The sequence below is a fragment of the Macrobrachium rosenbergii genome, chromosome 18, assembly GCF_040412425.1.
Source record: "Macrobrachium rosenbergii isolate ZJJX-2024 chromosome 18, ASM4041242v1, whole genome shotgun sequence".
In the NCBI taxonomy this organism is placed as follows: Eukaryota; Metazoa; Arthropoda; class Malacostraca; order Decapoda; family Palaemonidae; genus Macrobrachium; species Macrobrachium rosenbergii.
This window is the reverse complement of record NC_089758.1, coordinates 6,416,942-6,433,144: the sequence shown is the minus strand read 5'-3', so window position 1 is coordinate 6,433,144 and position 16,203 is coordinate 6,416,942. Positions and strand designations below refer to the sequence as shown.

The 16,203-nt window shown below is 38.8% G+C and overlaps 1 protein-coding gene across 5 annotated transcripts in view; it reads right to left on the bottom strand.

Moving 5' to 3' along the window:
* Positions 1 to 16,203, bottom strand: part of IFT43 (intraflagellar transport 43) — a 184,481-nt gene that overhangs the window by 144,958 nt on the left and 23,320 nt on the right. For 4 of the 5 annotated variants that reach the window (XM_067120212.1, XM_067120211.1, XM_067120214.1 and 1 more), the window contains exon 2: positions 9,608 to 9,796. In XM_067120212.1, the coding sequence (XP_066976313.1) occupies positions 9,608 to 9,754 (147 nt within the window). In that variant the 5' untranslated portion in view covers positions 9,755 to 9,796. Of the gene's footprint in view, positions 1 to 9,603; positions 9,797 to 16,203 lie in introns of all 5 variants that reach the window. The other variant, XM_067120213.1, reaches the window with a different exon arrangement.

Below are 16,203 nucleotides of genomic sequence, written 5' to 3'. Positions count from 1 at the left end.
ATATCCTTTATCAGATATTCACGGACATCCTTTATCAGATATTGACGGATATCCTTTATCAGATATTGACGGATATCCTTTATCAGACATTGACGGATATCCTTTATCAGATATTCACGGACATCCTTTATCAGATATTGACGGATATCCTTTATCAGATATTGACGGATATCCTTTATCAGATATTGACGGATATCCTTCATCAGATATTGACGGATATCCTTTATCAGATATTGACGGATATCCTTTATCAGAAAGTCACGCATATCCTTTATCAGATATTCACCAAAAATTTGAATCAGAATGTGCTAAAGAGAGCACACTCTAGCTCTAGCCCCAATCTGGGTCTGTATCCGCGATCCAGCTCCATTTCAGAATCTCATTCACAAAATATCAATTGATGTCAGTCGAAGGCTTTTTGAGATAGCTCGTGGAAGAGCAGAAAAAACAGCAGACGGTTGAACATAACCTTCGTCCAACTGCCTTGTTGAAAGTACCCTTAAACAAACGTCAGTTTATCGAAGTAACCTTCAGTCTTGGAAAGCCCACTGAATTAGTACATACATTTAGTGCAAGTAACAAATGTATTGTACGCTACTCTTTCTTTTTTTATTACTCATTTACATATTTATCCATTTTGCTAAATGCATGCAAATATTGTGGAGTTTTGTATATGCAGAAGGTAAATTGTAAAATTTAAGTCGACATTTAAGGTTATCATGAATTCACTCTTGCGTCGAACCCTGAAGATATGTTGCACGCTTCATTGACATTCTTTCATTTTTTTTACTGGGCAGGGAAGCTAACATTACGTTTAACACTTTTTTTTTCTGGGCACAGGACCGACACGCATGTAGAAACACGTCATGGCAGAGTAGAACGTCGTATTATCGGCTGATTCAACATACATGATTGGATTACCTGTTAAGAAAGTACTTACAGATTCTGAGAATAACTGACATATGTTGCGTTTGTCCCTGAAGCACACTTTACCGCAAAATAAATTCAACGTTCTGTAAGTTTTCCTTTGATGTCTGGTTTCACGAGTTCCCATTCACAATATATTTTCACTATTTATCACTTGTATCTTTACTTTCTTATTCATATCTACGTGCTTATGCATATACCAGTACTTCGGAAGTCCATCATCCATCATAAGGAATGACTTCATAATTGGACAGCTCAGAATCGACAAATCAAAATGTTTCGACCATATGCAACTTCACAGGTTCCCCAGTTCCTCGTTGGACGAGTCGGCAGAGTTCTCAGCTAGCACCCTGCTAGGCCCGAGTTCGATTCTCCGACCGGCCAATGAAGAATTGGAGGAATTTATTTCTGGCGACAGAAATTCATTTCTCGGTATAATGTGGTTCGGATTCCACAATAAGCTGTAGGTCCCGTTGCTATGTAACCAATTGGTTCTTAGCCACGTAAAATAAGTCTAACCCTTCGGGCCAGCCCCCACTAGGAGAGCTCTTAAACAGCTCAGTGGTCTGGTTAAACTATGGTATACTTTTTCACAGGTTCCCACCTAAATGTTTTCTTAGGCCTTAGCTAGGTACACTGTACCAGTGTTACCTGGCCGTTGGATTTTTCCTGAAGATCTAATAGATTCTTCAGGCATGGCAAAAGGATATAGGTTGGCTCTCATGCCCAACTGTTTCTCAACCAGTCGGTAATTTGAATCCCAATGGTGACGAAGCACTTATAATTTCCCTTGGGTGAAGTCATTTCCGAGGTATAGCGAAATTTGTAAATCTATGGCCTAATTGGCTTAATATATATGACACACACACACACACACAACACACACACACACACATATATATATATATATATATATATATATATATATATATATATATATTATATATTATATATTATATATTATATATATATTAAATATATATATATATATATATATATATATATATATATATATATATATATATATATATATATATATATATATATATATATATAGTTAACAGCCGGCGCTTTCTCAAAAGCCAACAATACAACGAAGACATGGGAAGCACCCAAAGAAGTTAAGGGAGTCATATTTATTCTTTAATTGCAACGTCCCGAAGCCAACCGCCAGGCCTCATTATTAAGCACAAAGTGACAATGCCAGATGAAAACTGTAACCTTTATGGCTTAACAAAACTCAAAGCATAATTTGTTAGTAGGTCTAAGACACTGGATTCACCCAAACCAGATCTCATCACTGACAATGTTTCTTGAAGTATATGCAAATGACCTAAAATTCCAGGCGTCACTCTTGACTGTAAATTGACGTTATGGAAACATACCTGGCAAACTTCTTCATTTGCACAACTGAAAGTCTTTCTATTTTTTTGGTGACGCTTCCATCCTGAGGAAATGGTTTTATACTTTCGTTTTGGCACGATTTGAATTTCTTTCTCCGTATTTGGTCTTCAGCAGCTGGCCTCGTATCTTAATCTATTGGACAAAACCTTGAGTTCTATCAAATTTCTTACCACTGATCTCATTATCTGTGGCATTGTCGTTCTGTTAGATCACTGCTTACTAAATATGTATATTTTCTTAAATTATACTGAATATGTACATTTTTTTAATTATTATAATCAATATTTGTATTCGGATTTTCCAAGATTACACAATACAGGTAGTAGGTTACTAACTGAACTGAATATAGAATTTGTGGTTCTGAGGCCAATTCACTGGGACCAAATTATCAAAGGTCATTCAGCGCTGAAACGGAAATTGACAGTAAAAGTTTATCATCTCTTTTTAACTTTTTGTATTTAGGAAACTTAAGCCAGTTCGCATGGTTTTTGGACTTGAATCAACTGTTAGAAGAAGGTGTGAAAGTATAAGATGGAAGAAAGAATATGAAAGGAGATACAGTAAAAGTAACGAAAGAGGTTGCTGCTAGCTGGGCTTTCGATTCTCCGACCGGCACGCTGCAAAGAATTTATTTCTGGTGATAGTAATTCATTTCTACAGTGCACGGCAATGAGGTGCAGTTGAGGTAACCAATTGGTTCTTAGCCCGGGGAGTAAGGCTGACCCTTAGAGCCCTGGGAGAGCTGGAGTTAATTCAGTGGTCTGACACTTTTGCCCCTTAGGCTAAATATTGTTGATGTTCCGAGACAGTTTGTAACTATGACTAGAAATTCTTTTGTTTTACGTTCCACGTCATTTTTTATCGTGAATGATCTTCCTATTCATGCAGTTTAATCGTTGAACCTTCATGTTTTCAAACGTTTATTATTTCTTTTTGTACGTTCTTTTTTGTATTTAATATACTTAAGATCAGTTAATTATAGTTTTGTAGGGCTTGATAATGTTGTGTTAATAGTTCCATTTAGTCTGTGGATGCGTTGTAGAATTATGACATATTGGCCCTCTTACTGGAGACAATCTTTTATGTTTGATTAAGCTCAGTTCTTTCGGTTCCGTGAAGAATTAAAGTATTGCTTCTCGTTTCGAGATTCATTAAAGCAATCCATCCCAGGCGTTACCTTGGTCTAATAGCAGTCACATTTGTCACTGCTCCGACGTACGCTCGTTACAAAACACGACAAGCCTTTTTTTTTTTAAACTGGCCGTCAGTTACTAAAAAAATACCGCAGTCACTTTCCTCAGTAATTTGAGACTTCATATTCATGGGGATGATCGACTTCAGTCCTTACCCTGCATTTGTTTCAGTTCCTTTCTGGCAGGCATTTCGCTCTTAATTCCAAGGAGCTGTTGGTGTAAGGGCGACAAATCGCGCCTTTCTTTCCTTGTGTTTCTCCTTTTCAGATGTACATTAATCACGTCATGTATTTTACCTGTCTTTATTTCGGATTCTTCGTGTACCTCATCTTATGTATCATTGTACGGCCTTTCTGCCGATATGTATATCTACTTTTATTTATATGTCATGTAACAAATGTTGTACGTATTTTTATCCGCTTTTTGTCTTATAAACACCTGCTAGAAAACACAAATCCTGTATGGACGCCTGAAACAACATAACAGGGCTGCTCTAGGTCTCCCGCCACCTAAATTCCGTCCGCTTTTTGTCTTATAAATACCTGTCGAAAGAATAATAAAGAATTTAGCAAGAGACCGGCTGCTCCTGCCAGCTAAAGAGCCCGGGCTGCTCTGGCACAAGGCCAGCCAACATCTGAAACAACAAATAATAATAATAAAAGAAGCAGCCCGTTTGGCACAAGGCCACTAAATCTGAAACCATGACTTTTGGGCTGCTCTGAAGCCGTGCTCACACTAATGATGACCCAAATAATTTATGGGATGCTCTGGGACTCCCGTGCTAGCCGCTAATTCTTTTGGCCCAGCCATTAAAGGACTGAAACAACCATAAAGAGTTTCCTGTCCGCTTTTGTCTTCTGAACACCTGCTCGAGAATGATAAAGGCCAGCTAAATCCAACCAAAATCACTTTCATGTATCATAATAAAGTTTTCATTAACGGACTACCCATCTCACAGACTCATCATCAACATAGAGTTACGGGCTGCTCTGGAAGCAAGAGCTCGTGCTGGCACAAGGCCAGCTAAATCTAAAACAACAACAACATGATAAAGAATCAGTCTTTCACGTCTGACTTTTCTTGAAGCCTCACATTGGACATACTGACTTCATTATCTCAGACTTTTCAGTCTTCATTCAGTCGCTCACTTGACACTTTCAGGTCTGTTGCAAACTTCTAAGTATCCTATAGGTGGTTCCGGGAGCTTAAGAGCACTCAGCTTTCGCTGGTGGTTACCCACCTAGGCACTGACCAGGCCTAAAGCTGCAGATCAATACCATCTAAGTTCGAAGTTACAACTCATCCAGATGTTGAACGTTCATCAAAACTGAACACATTCCAGAGTGGCTTGTTTCTTTTCTTACATAATACAAAAGTCACAGAGGCCGGCAATTTACCATATTTAGCCCAGATCTGAAATACAAAAACAGTTCAAAGGAAAAACATAGTGCTGATGGAGAAAACGTTTCTGTTGACCAGTTTATAACAAAGGAAAGGCAAGAGAAAGAAAAACGAGTATGCCTAACTCCAACCGAAGTTTAGACTCGTTTGTTTTTAAGAGCGGTAGCAGATAGTGGAATCTGCGATAATCACCTCCGCTAACGGGGATATCAAAGACGAAGGATCTGCATTAACATTTCTTTGTCCAGAAGATGTTTCTGAGATGTAGCGGGTCGGTATGTTCTCTCTGAGCTCTTCACGGGTTCAAGCTTTCCAAATACACCAGGCCCTTTCGTGTGCAGTGACCTCCAGTACTGCGCTTACCCTTATGTCTTCTCGATTTTATTTCTCAATTCGTACTTTTTTTTTTACCAGCTCTGATTATCAATAACGAGAACTTCCGTGGCATCCATAAAATGGTATCGTGCACGCAATGTTAGTTTACTTTGAATTCTACAAATTTGACTTTATACTGGACGATTTTGTGCGTGGACAACTCTACTGAATAGATGACTGTACCAGACTCTGGTATAACTTACTGCTTGGTCTTGCTTGTTGAAATACGGAGGGGAGAGATTCCTTAATCTGAAGGAGAGAGAGAGAGAGAGAGAGAGAGAGAGAGAGAGAGAGAGAGAGAGAGAGAGTCCATACCGTCTGTTTGCGTGTCTACGAATCATGAATGAATGAAATGCTTACACGCTACTTCTAGCGAATAAGCGATATATAGTTTTTTGTAAGCACCTGTACAACTATATTCAAGGTCTTTTTCAAAGCACAATAACCAACTTTGTACAACTGTAATGTGATATCTTATTATATTATAGAATTCATGACGGATTAACTATAAAATGCAATTTATACATACGCATGTAAGTTACAAACCTCTTCGTGATGATTTTTTTCCGCGGGTATTCATGTATTTTTATGTATGTTTATTTGTTTTTGACGTGTTAAGTATTAGCTGGTCCTTCCGCTCTACTATTTTTCAGTAATCTTGATTATTTACTATTAATTCGCTGGTCTTTTCGATGTGAGGATTTCGTTTACATCTATGTCTGCAAGTGCACCTTCATTTGTTTTGAATGATTTTACTTGCGGCACATTTTTTTTTATTCGTCAAGATTCTACGGCAATAAATTTTTTCCGAGATGTATAACTACTGTATAAGAATTCATTCCGGTTTTCATTCCCCAAAAATATTGTAATGAGAAAGTATTTCACCTAATTTTGCTTTGGTTTTCGTAATCTGTTATGATTTTCCCTCTCGCACGTCAGGTCTGCAGATAAGTGAAGATATGCAACAATTCTGACTACTGACCGAGTTAGTTATTACTAGCCTGGACGGAAAGGCTGGAATGCGTTCACAAATTCACTCACGTCCCTTAGTTTTTTGCCTGACAATCTCAGAAAGTTGCCGATGGATTTCAATAAAATTCTATGGAGGGTTGGGCTGTAGGTTAAGGAAGAACCGATTGGGTTATGATACAAATCCGGATTCTGATCCAGGTCCAGGAGTTTCCTTTGGCATCAGAGGAAACTTTATGGGTTCTGAGTTATTAGTCTGCAAATGGAGAAAATAGCCTTCTTTATAAAACTCTGAAACAATTAGTACAAATTCCTAACGAACAAAGAAATTACTTCTATCACCGAATGAGGTCCGTGCCTAACACAAGATGGCCCTCTGAAATAATTATCATTATCATTACTGTTCCTGTGTTGGCTTTCTGAAACAATTATCATTATCATTACTGTTCCTGCGTTGGCTCCCTGAAATAATTATCATTATCATTACTGTTCCTGTGTTGGCTCTCTGAAATAATTATCATTATTGTTCCTATGTCAGCTTTTTCCTTTACGGGGCTACACATGCTAAATTCCTTCTAGCCAAAATTTTTATGAGTCCAGTTCCATGAATTCATGAGCCTTCCTAATGGCCTTCCTCCTGCTCCTTCCAAGCTGATTCTTATCATTTCTCATCACGTCTAAACCATCTCAGTCTTGGAGATCTCACTGTTTACCAGCCGTTGAACACCAGATATCTCGGCGGCCCTCTCAGTGGTTAGGATTTTTCCACCGCATTCCAACCGTGAACCGTTTCGAAATCTCCTGCATTTTCTGTCAGTATTCATGACTCTGCCTGCTGAATTTACTACAGGCCTAACGCACGCGTGAATGTATGCTCAATACAACAGAAATTTAGCATTCTGACATGTTATCAGTGTTGTTCCTTTTTTTTTTTACCCTCTCAATACCTATTCACAGTTCAGTGTGTCCCCAAGGTAACAAAAATTGTTTACACTTTCTAAGGCTTACATATCCTCAAAAAAATGTGGTGCTCCACCTCCCTCTCTTTCGCATTTGCTGTTATACATTTTGGTAATCAAAAGTATAATTCCCCCTGTATGTTTTGCAATCCTGAGCATCTCTTGCGACACCGTTTATTACTTTGATTCACAGCAATTCTGCGTTCGCTCCTTTACCTTTCCCACAGCATTCGCATGGCTGTTGTCTTGTTAGTGTGCGCCTTTCCTTTTGCCTTCCTTCCATTTACCATTAACTTGGTATTCCTAAGTAAATTCTCAATCCTTTCCCCTATGGCTAGGCCCGAGTTCGAGCCTCCCGCTGGCCAATGAAGAATTAGACGAATTTATTTCTGGTGATAGAAATTCATTTCTCGCTATAATGTGGTCCGGATTCCACAATAAGCTGTAGATCCCGTTGCTAGGTAACCAAATGGTTCTTAGCCACGTAAAATAAATCTAATCCTTCGGGCCAGCCCTAGGAGAGCTGTTAATTAGCTCAGTGGTCTGGTTAAACTAAGGTATACTGCACTTTTTTTTTTAACTCTTAATTGCGCTCCTTGGTAGCTTCCTCTATTACCGCGATAAACAGCCTGGGACTCAGGGCTGATCTTTGATGGACACCAATATATGTCTACGATTACTTTGAAATACTGACCACTGTTTTCATTCCCGGTCTTTCGTAGTGTCTCGCAGTTTACATATTGATTTACTTAATCTTTTATATTTTTCTTCGAGGCTGGATAATGGGGGCGTAAACGGTGGTATGTTTCTTCTTTCTAAAAAAAAAATAGAGCCAAATTTTAGTATAGGTTTGTACAGCAAAATTAACTTTTCCTTTAAAATGACATTGGTATATATGTCTGTCTGTATGTACAAGAAAGGAATGAAGATATCGGTGTTATCTTTTCTATGCAGCTGACAGCTATTAAGGCAACAAAACCTTCCTGGTCTTGCCATCACATCTGCATACGAGAGAAGTATAGCCTCTTACAGAGAGTCACCTGCCCCCAATAACCTATCGACCTTATTGACTTGCTTTTCTTAACGCCTTGCTCGTAAAGAAAAGGATAAAAAAAAGTATTTTTTTACTCATATTTCATGAAGTGTCAAGGACGTTCGTGACCGGAGCTTTGAGAACTGATACTCTTCCTTCATGAAAAAAACAAAGAGAAACATAATGGACGTGAAGTATGTTATTACCGCTTTGAGGACCCGTAGTCTGAAATACAATACCGCTGGGAAGGTTTTTTTTTGTTTTATTCTATGACCCTTCTGGATACCGGGTCTCCGAATGGGGTATGGAACACAATTCTTCTTCTTCGTTTTAACGTGCTTTTTCCCATTTTTATATGGGGTATGCACGATGCCTTCTTTTCGAAGGACTTTGATTTGGCGTTGGGGTAGGCCGTGGCCTCGATCGGCTGCCCTGCCTGACATCGCTTAGACCCCGGTAACGTGTACACAGTACCTCTTTGTTAAACGACTTAGACAAGTAGGTTTTAGGACTCCTAATCTCATGATTAAATTTCGAGCTGAAGGAGGCCTAACATCTACCCAAAAGCAACACTGCAATTCCAACACTGCAATTCCACTGCAGGGCCGCAAGCTCAGGAGATCTGAATGCGACCGTGAAAACAATAGGCTTAATCTGTGCCTGGCGGTAATACTATCATACAATAAATATCTCTGATTTCAAGGAAGTTCTGTAGCACCAACAGACGTTTAACAGGGCAAATAGAACGAATATTACCTGTCAGAATACTGAGCTTTATATCTACAGATGTCATCGTCTCTGCCACTCAATAATAAAGCAGATTTGCCAAAGGTGACTATCATTAAGATCGTGTTGGTGCAAAAGAATGCATTACCGGTTGCTTTCCTTATGGCATAGATTACACTACATTACACTACTCATAAAAACATTTCTTCAATGGACCCAGAGAATACATTACATTATATACGGTCAAGTGAGATTTTCCTTGCTCATATGTGCATTATTGAAAAATCTGAGACCACATCATAATCCATGTTTTTTTTTCAGCTGATTTAGTGACTGGGTTCACCCGAATTACTTGGATTGCAGTTTGGATTACACTGTAATGGAATATTTAATATTAACTACAAATTTGAGGTGGGTGAACACTATATACACACACACATACACATATATATATATATATATATATATATATATATATATATATATATATATATATATATATATATATATATATATCACTGAAGAGCGATAAAAAACAAATACTTCTACTTTGTGATAACTACTTATGTACGAGGAATGCCATTACACGTATCAACTAGATTAAGAAACTGTTCACTTACGTGATTTGGATGCAACTGCTGTTTCCTTTTGAGAAACCATTTAAGAACTGCCATCATCTCTGAATCCCGCTCTTTGCGCTCGATGGTTTTTGACGTTTTAACATGGTTTACTTCACTCTTGGTCTCTGCTGTTGAGTGCTTCTTCATTTATACCTCTCGTGGAAATGCTTGACTAACTGAGGTCTTTATCTGTCGTAAGTGAAAAACAATTGGTAAGCTTCTTAGGAGAGCGAAAGTACAGTAACTGTAACTGATCGTGATGGCTATTGAGATATGCTTCTTTGTAACTCGACAACAACAACAGCAATAATAATAATATAATAATAATAATAATAATAATAATAATAATGTAGTTCTCAGGTGGCATACACCAACTGGTTCTTAGCCACGTAAAATAAGTCTAATCCTTCGGGCCAGCCCTAGGAGAGCTGTTAATCAGCTCAGTGGTCTGGTTAAACGAAGGTATGCTTAAGCATCTGAATAACCGTTCGTATTGGCGTTATCACTGATTTTGGACACTGGTTCTATTTGGACCGGTTCTATTTGTCTTAGGGAAATGAACGGCTTGAGAAAAGGACGCACTGTATTGTACGCATAAAACATCTGAAACAAAAGCTTTGCAAGAGAGTACCATGAGTGAAGTTCGTCAATTTTCATTAATTTTTGTTTGGAAAAATGAACAAAAGGCTTCATGTATCCCTCGTTCAGCTCTTACGAACTTGGTGACCAAAATAGTCATAAAGACGTTACTTATACGATGTTATTTTAGTTAATGGATTCACTGTAGGAGCTGGGCGAATATTAGTTTTCTTAGTATACTGTGGCGTCGAGTGTACATGTATGTATTCTTACGCGAAATTAAAAGGCTCATAAAACCAAAGGTTACATCAAAATTCCACAAATTTCGACAGACAGTATTTTATTCCCGATCAATGGTGAAGTGCTGTCGTCGAAATTTGCGGTCTTTTGCATTAAGTTTGTTTTTACTGGATGTAATTTCAAAAAGATCTATTAGATTATAGTAAAAGACATTAGCGTTTTTTCTACGTTTCACTGACATCAGTACGAAACTCTGCCTTCATCCGGTACTACGTTACATTAACAAATTCTTACATACCAAATAAACAAATGCATGCTCTGATTTTCCAGTCTTGCTGATGGGATTGACATCTGCCTTTCTGGCAGATGGGATGCAAGAGAGACAAATGCTGAAGTTTCCAGAACAGCAGAATTATAGCTCATTTTCCATCAACCAAAGGTGAGACAATCACGATTTTCAAAATGTTTCGTGTACCTTCTTTTGAAAAGAAAATGATCTGACATTCCGTTACTGCGTCTAATTAGTTGCAATCAATCAAAAACTCCATCCCCAGTAGCCTATCAATGTTAATATACAACCCCCGTACCCTGTCAATGTTAATACATCCATCAGGTACATCCCCAGTAGCCCGTTAATGGTAATACATACATTAGGTACATCCCAAATAGTCAGTGCTAACATGTACATCAAATCCATCCCCAGTAGCCTGTTAATATTAATACGTACATCAAGCACATACCCAGTTGCCTGTCAATGTTAACATGTACATCAGATCCAGCCCCCGTAGCCTGTAAATTTTGATAAGTACGCAAGATATGAACGGCAATAATTTACAGAGGTCCCAGATTCGTAATTAAGTTAGCCATTCCGATTATTCATGATGGAAATGCTAACTACTTAGAGAGACTGAGTTCTGGGAGCCCTAGTTGACCGAGTTGGTGCAAGACACACCAACCATAATGCATGCGCCTGTAGAACGCAAAGATAACTATGGAATTAAGGATACGAGTGAGTACATAATGGCATCTGAAAGTTTACTTCTTTTTTTTTTTTCTTGATTATAACCTTTTCGGTTTTCTGTGCTACTACTATTAAATGTTTGCAATTCAGTTGTTCACCATAAAAATGTAGATTGATGAAAAAAAAAGAATAAAGAATAACTTAAATGTATGAAAGGTGCTCTGTGGAATGGTAAGTTTTTAATATAGTTGATATTATAATAAATATGAAGAGTTCTTTTATGTATGTATGTATGTGTATAAAATATATATATATATATATATATATATATATATATATATATATATATATATATATATATATATATATATATATATATATATATATATATATATATATATATATATATATATACATATAAGAATGTAATAACCTCAGTTTTTCTAATAGCACAGTGGGAACCATGAAGTTCAACAAGGTGACACAGTTTCTCAATTTCCTCATCTCAAAGTCACCCGCACATCAATTGTATCTTCTCCACGATGACATTTACGAAGGTTTGAAAACTGCTTGTTTCATTGTCTTAGCTGAAATAAGTGTCCCGAAAATTCATGTTCAGTGAGTTACCTCTAGAAAAATACTTTTCAAGAGTTTCAATTGTAATTTTTCCGGCACTGTGTTTACTACAGTACATTGCTTTATCTTAAGCCTCAAGTAATCATCAAAGATTCCCTTTTCTACTTTATATTACACCGCATGTACTTGAACAGACTTGCATTTCTGACCTTCCGCGATTTTAACTAATATTTCCCTCCCTTTCAGCTGGGGTGTCGGGTTCTGCGCTATCTACGCAAAAGGACACAAAAATAAATGAGATTATCATTCAACCACAAATTCCCTTTTTGAAATGGGTGGGAGACACATTGGCCAAAAAGGGGCACCTTGTCTCTTCCACTTCTACAGGAAGGACGCAAACAGGTCCCCATAGATAACCAGGTTCCATGGGCTCCACATTTCAACCGGCAAAGAGGCCTACTTTGTATAAAATAGGGGGTGGGAGACTTTGGGCTACTCTGTGAAGCACCAGAGGATTCCTGCTAACATCAGGGATCAAAGATTCCCTCCGGAATCTCCGGAGGCTTGCCTGTTTGAATCAAATTGCTTTGACTTAGGTTTCAAAAACTACACAACAAAGTTCCTACTTTCCAAAACTCCTGGAAGATACCGAATCCATCCTTGGCTTCGGTGGCTGAGAGTAAAATCCAGGATGGATTCCTTATCTTCAAGGAGCTTTCTAGAGCAGAAACCATGCTGTGTGTCTTTTTCCAAAACTAAATCAAAATGATTCGATTTAAACAGCCTCCGGGATTGACGAAGGGAATCTTTAATGCCTGGTCTTGCCAGGTCCCTCTAGTGCTTCCCAGAGTAGCCCAAAGTCCCTAATTTTATGAATTATGCTCCTTTGCCAGCTTAAATATGAAGCCCATGGAACCTGGTTATCTATGGGGACCTGTTCACGTATTTCCCGTAGAACTGTGGAAGAGACAGCGCGCCCCCTTTTGACCAATTTGCCTCACGCCCATTTCAAATGAGGCATTTGTCACTGAATGATAATCTATTTTTATTCTTTAATGCATGGCATGTGGTTAAAATGAGGGAAATGTACTTCTTTTAAAGAAGCCGATATTGTTGGCAACCTAATACACTCACCTAGCTCAGCTCAAAGGAGAACCATGAAAGCAAGAGCAAATAAAAAGTAAAAAATGCGCCGAATTTTCTTTGGCGCAATCGAGTTTTCTGTACAGCGTACAATGCTGTATGAAACTCTCAGCCACGGCCCATGAAACTCTCAGCCGCGGTCCATGAAGCCTTCATCCACGGCCCGGTGGTGGCCTGTGTTGTTGGCACCTATAGCGGTGCCAGATGCACGATTATGGCTAATTTTAACCTTAAATAAAATAATAACTACTAAGGCTAGAGGGCTGCAATTTGGTATGTTTGATGATTGGAGAGTGGGTGATCAACATACCAATATGCAGCCCTCTAGCCTCAGTGGTTTTTAAGATATGAGGGCAGACGGAAAAAGGGTGGACGGGCAGACAAAGCCACCTCCATAGTTTTCTTTTACAGAAAACTGAAAAGTAGGAATCGTAATCCCGGTAGATCATAAGACCTGGCTCTTGAATAACAGGAGATTCTAATCGTCAGGGAACATGGAAAAAAAAAATTCCCAGGCACATAATTATGCCTTGAACATCAAAGCTGATTGATGTTGACGTCAAGTGACTGAGCTTTGGGGAAACGAAATTGGGAAGAGAATTCTGAAACTTGGAATTAAATTGACCAGAATCTCATAAACATCATTTTTCAGGCGTGGACGACCTTTTGAAGTCGTACTCAGGAAGTGGGACCGAGGTCACAGTGACGGAGATCTCTTCTGGCCTGAAGGACTTCGCCGATGTCGTGAAAGCTCCGCTGGCGGGCACCCAAGTGGGAAGGAGGCACCTTTTGCTCGTGTGTTCAAAAGGGAATGTTGCCAGGGTGTTCGAAAAGGTGGGCGGAACACCGAAACATCATGCCCTCAAACTAGAGACAACATCCAATGCATTTTTATTATTACTATTATTGGGAGAAGACCTTCTTCGATGCAAACATCGTTGAAAGGAATGGCAACTCAGTATGCCACTGAGCTTATATTTTGACTTCTTAACTTGGCATATAAATTTCTTCATTTCAGCAGGTAGCTTTATACCTGCTGAAATGAAGGAGCGGTTCGGTAGTCCTTGTTACCATTGAAAGGAGCTGAACTGAAAGGAACCAGGTGTACATGCAGGGAATATTCATACCCGAAAATGGGTTTCCAAGGAAGGGGGCGATTTTTGATCGGTCAGTCATATTCAGGGAGCTCTCCTATTGGCTTTTGTATTTTCATAATTAATTTTTATACTTTATCAATATACATTTCCTCATGAATATTAAAACTGAGTCAATTGAAAATGTTGCAGACTCTGATAAAACTTCACCAATCGACCCATCTCCAAAAGTTGATAACCGATGTTGGTTATATTTTGGGCATTCGCATAACACATGTTTAATTGTTATTATCACTTTGCATTCTGAGCATTCGGGAGCCGGTTCATGTGGGCTGCTCATTAAGCGTCCATGTGTCAGACGAGTATGTCCTATTCGGAGACGTGTTAGGATTACTTGCACAGTCTCTTTGGTATGATGAACTCCATTTTTTAAACTCCCGGTTTTATTTGCTTCAACTTATTATTTTCAGGTTCTTCATTCAATTTATTTTGCATTTGTTTATAATGCCTACTTTTATATGTGTTATATAATCGTTGACTGGGATATTTACATTAGATCGTGTCAGATGGACTGTTCTTTAGCTGCTTTATCAGCCTGTTCGTTTCCTTTGACCCCTACATGGGCAGGGATCCAACATATTTCTATATTTTTCCAGTTATTATGTAATTTATGGAGTAATAACTTTGTTGTACAATGTTATTTATTGGTTTGTAACTTCGATGGTGCTCCTAGAGTTGCTAAAAATCACAAAATTATTACATGAGGTTTCTTTAATTATGTTTATGGCTGATGCTATTGCCCATAACTCCATTTTCAGCACTGTCTGATGCTGAGCCATATATCTCGCTTCCATGGCCAATGATAGACAACACTGTGGCTTTATACAGCAAAGTAAGGGTATGTCTATCAGCTCCCCAAGTAGTGTTTGATAGTTTTTTAATTAGATTTAATCAAGCGAATATCCAATACTAATCCCAAAAACTCTGCTGTTTGGCCAATTGGTATACCATGGTTTCTGATTTTTAAATCTATTTCTTCACCTTTTTTCCACTTTTTATTTTTATAAAACATTACTACTCGAGTCTTTTGTGTGGATAATATAAAGCCTACAGATGAGGCCCATTCATATATTTTTATTAAAGTTTTATTAATGATTCGCTCTGCATGTTTTAAGCGAGATGCTGAATAATACATGGCAAAATCATTGGGCTTTGTCTCAATGGCAATGGAAAGTGCCCAGATAAATTCAAAACATCGGTAATAAATGCCTACGTTGGCCATGCTCTCTCCTACTGCTCTTCCTGGAGTGCCACCTCCAACAAACATGAACACACCACCCAGACACTAATTACCACAGATATTCTTACTGTCAAGTAATAAGGGTGCTGGGGAGAGGGATCGACAGGTGGCGCAAGAACCATAAAATTATTCTACAGGGGATACAAGAATACGGAGTATAAGAAGGACAAGGCAGCCCAGAAGAACATCATTAGGGGCTCATGTAACCCTTGCTTAAGCAGACACAATGATCGACCTCAAGGATTGGAGGACTGCCCAGTACCTTATGAAGAACAGCACCCCCTACGTCAGCAGCAATCCCATGAAGAGGACAGGAGTGGTCTACCAACGAGACTGCATGCCACCATTCTTACATTAGTATGACAATGACTCACCTTTCCAAGAGGATCGCCTTCCATTTACAGCACAAGAAGGAACATGGAGATATTAAGGAATACCACAATCCTTGACGGCAACATGGACCACCACCACAAGGAGGCCCTCGCCATTCTTTGGTGGAAACGTACTCTAAATGTTACTCAAGAAATCCTCCCCTCCTGCCGACCACCATCGTGCCCATGAGACAACCTACAGCTGATGTCCTCCTCGAGCCGCAAGCAAAGTCCCCTGGCACCAAGCAATAAGCGCTAACGTCAGACAGCCAGACTCGCAGCAAATCGAGCTCCCTGAATTTGGCTGACTATTAAAAACTCGTCCCCTTTGT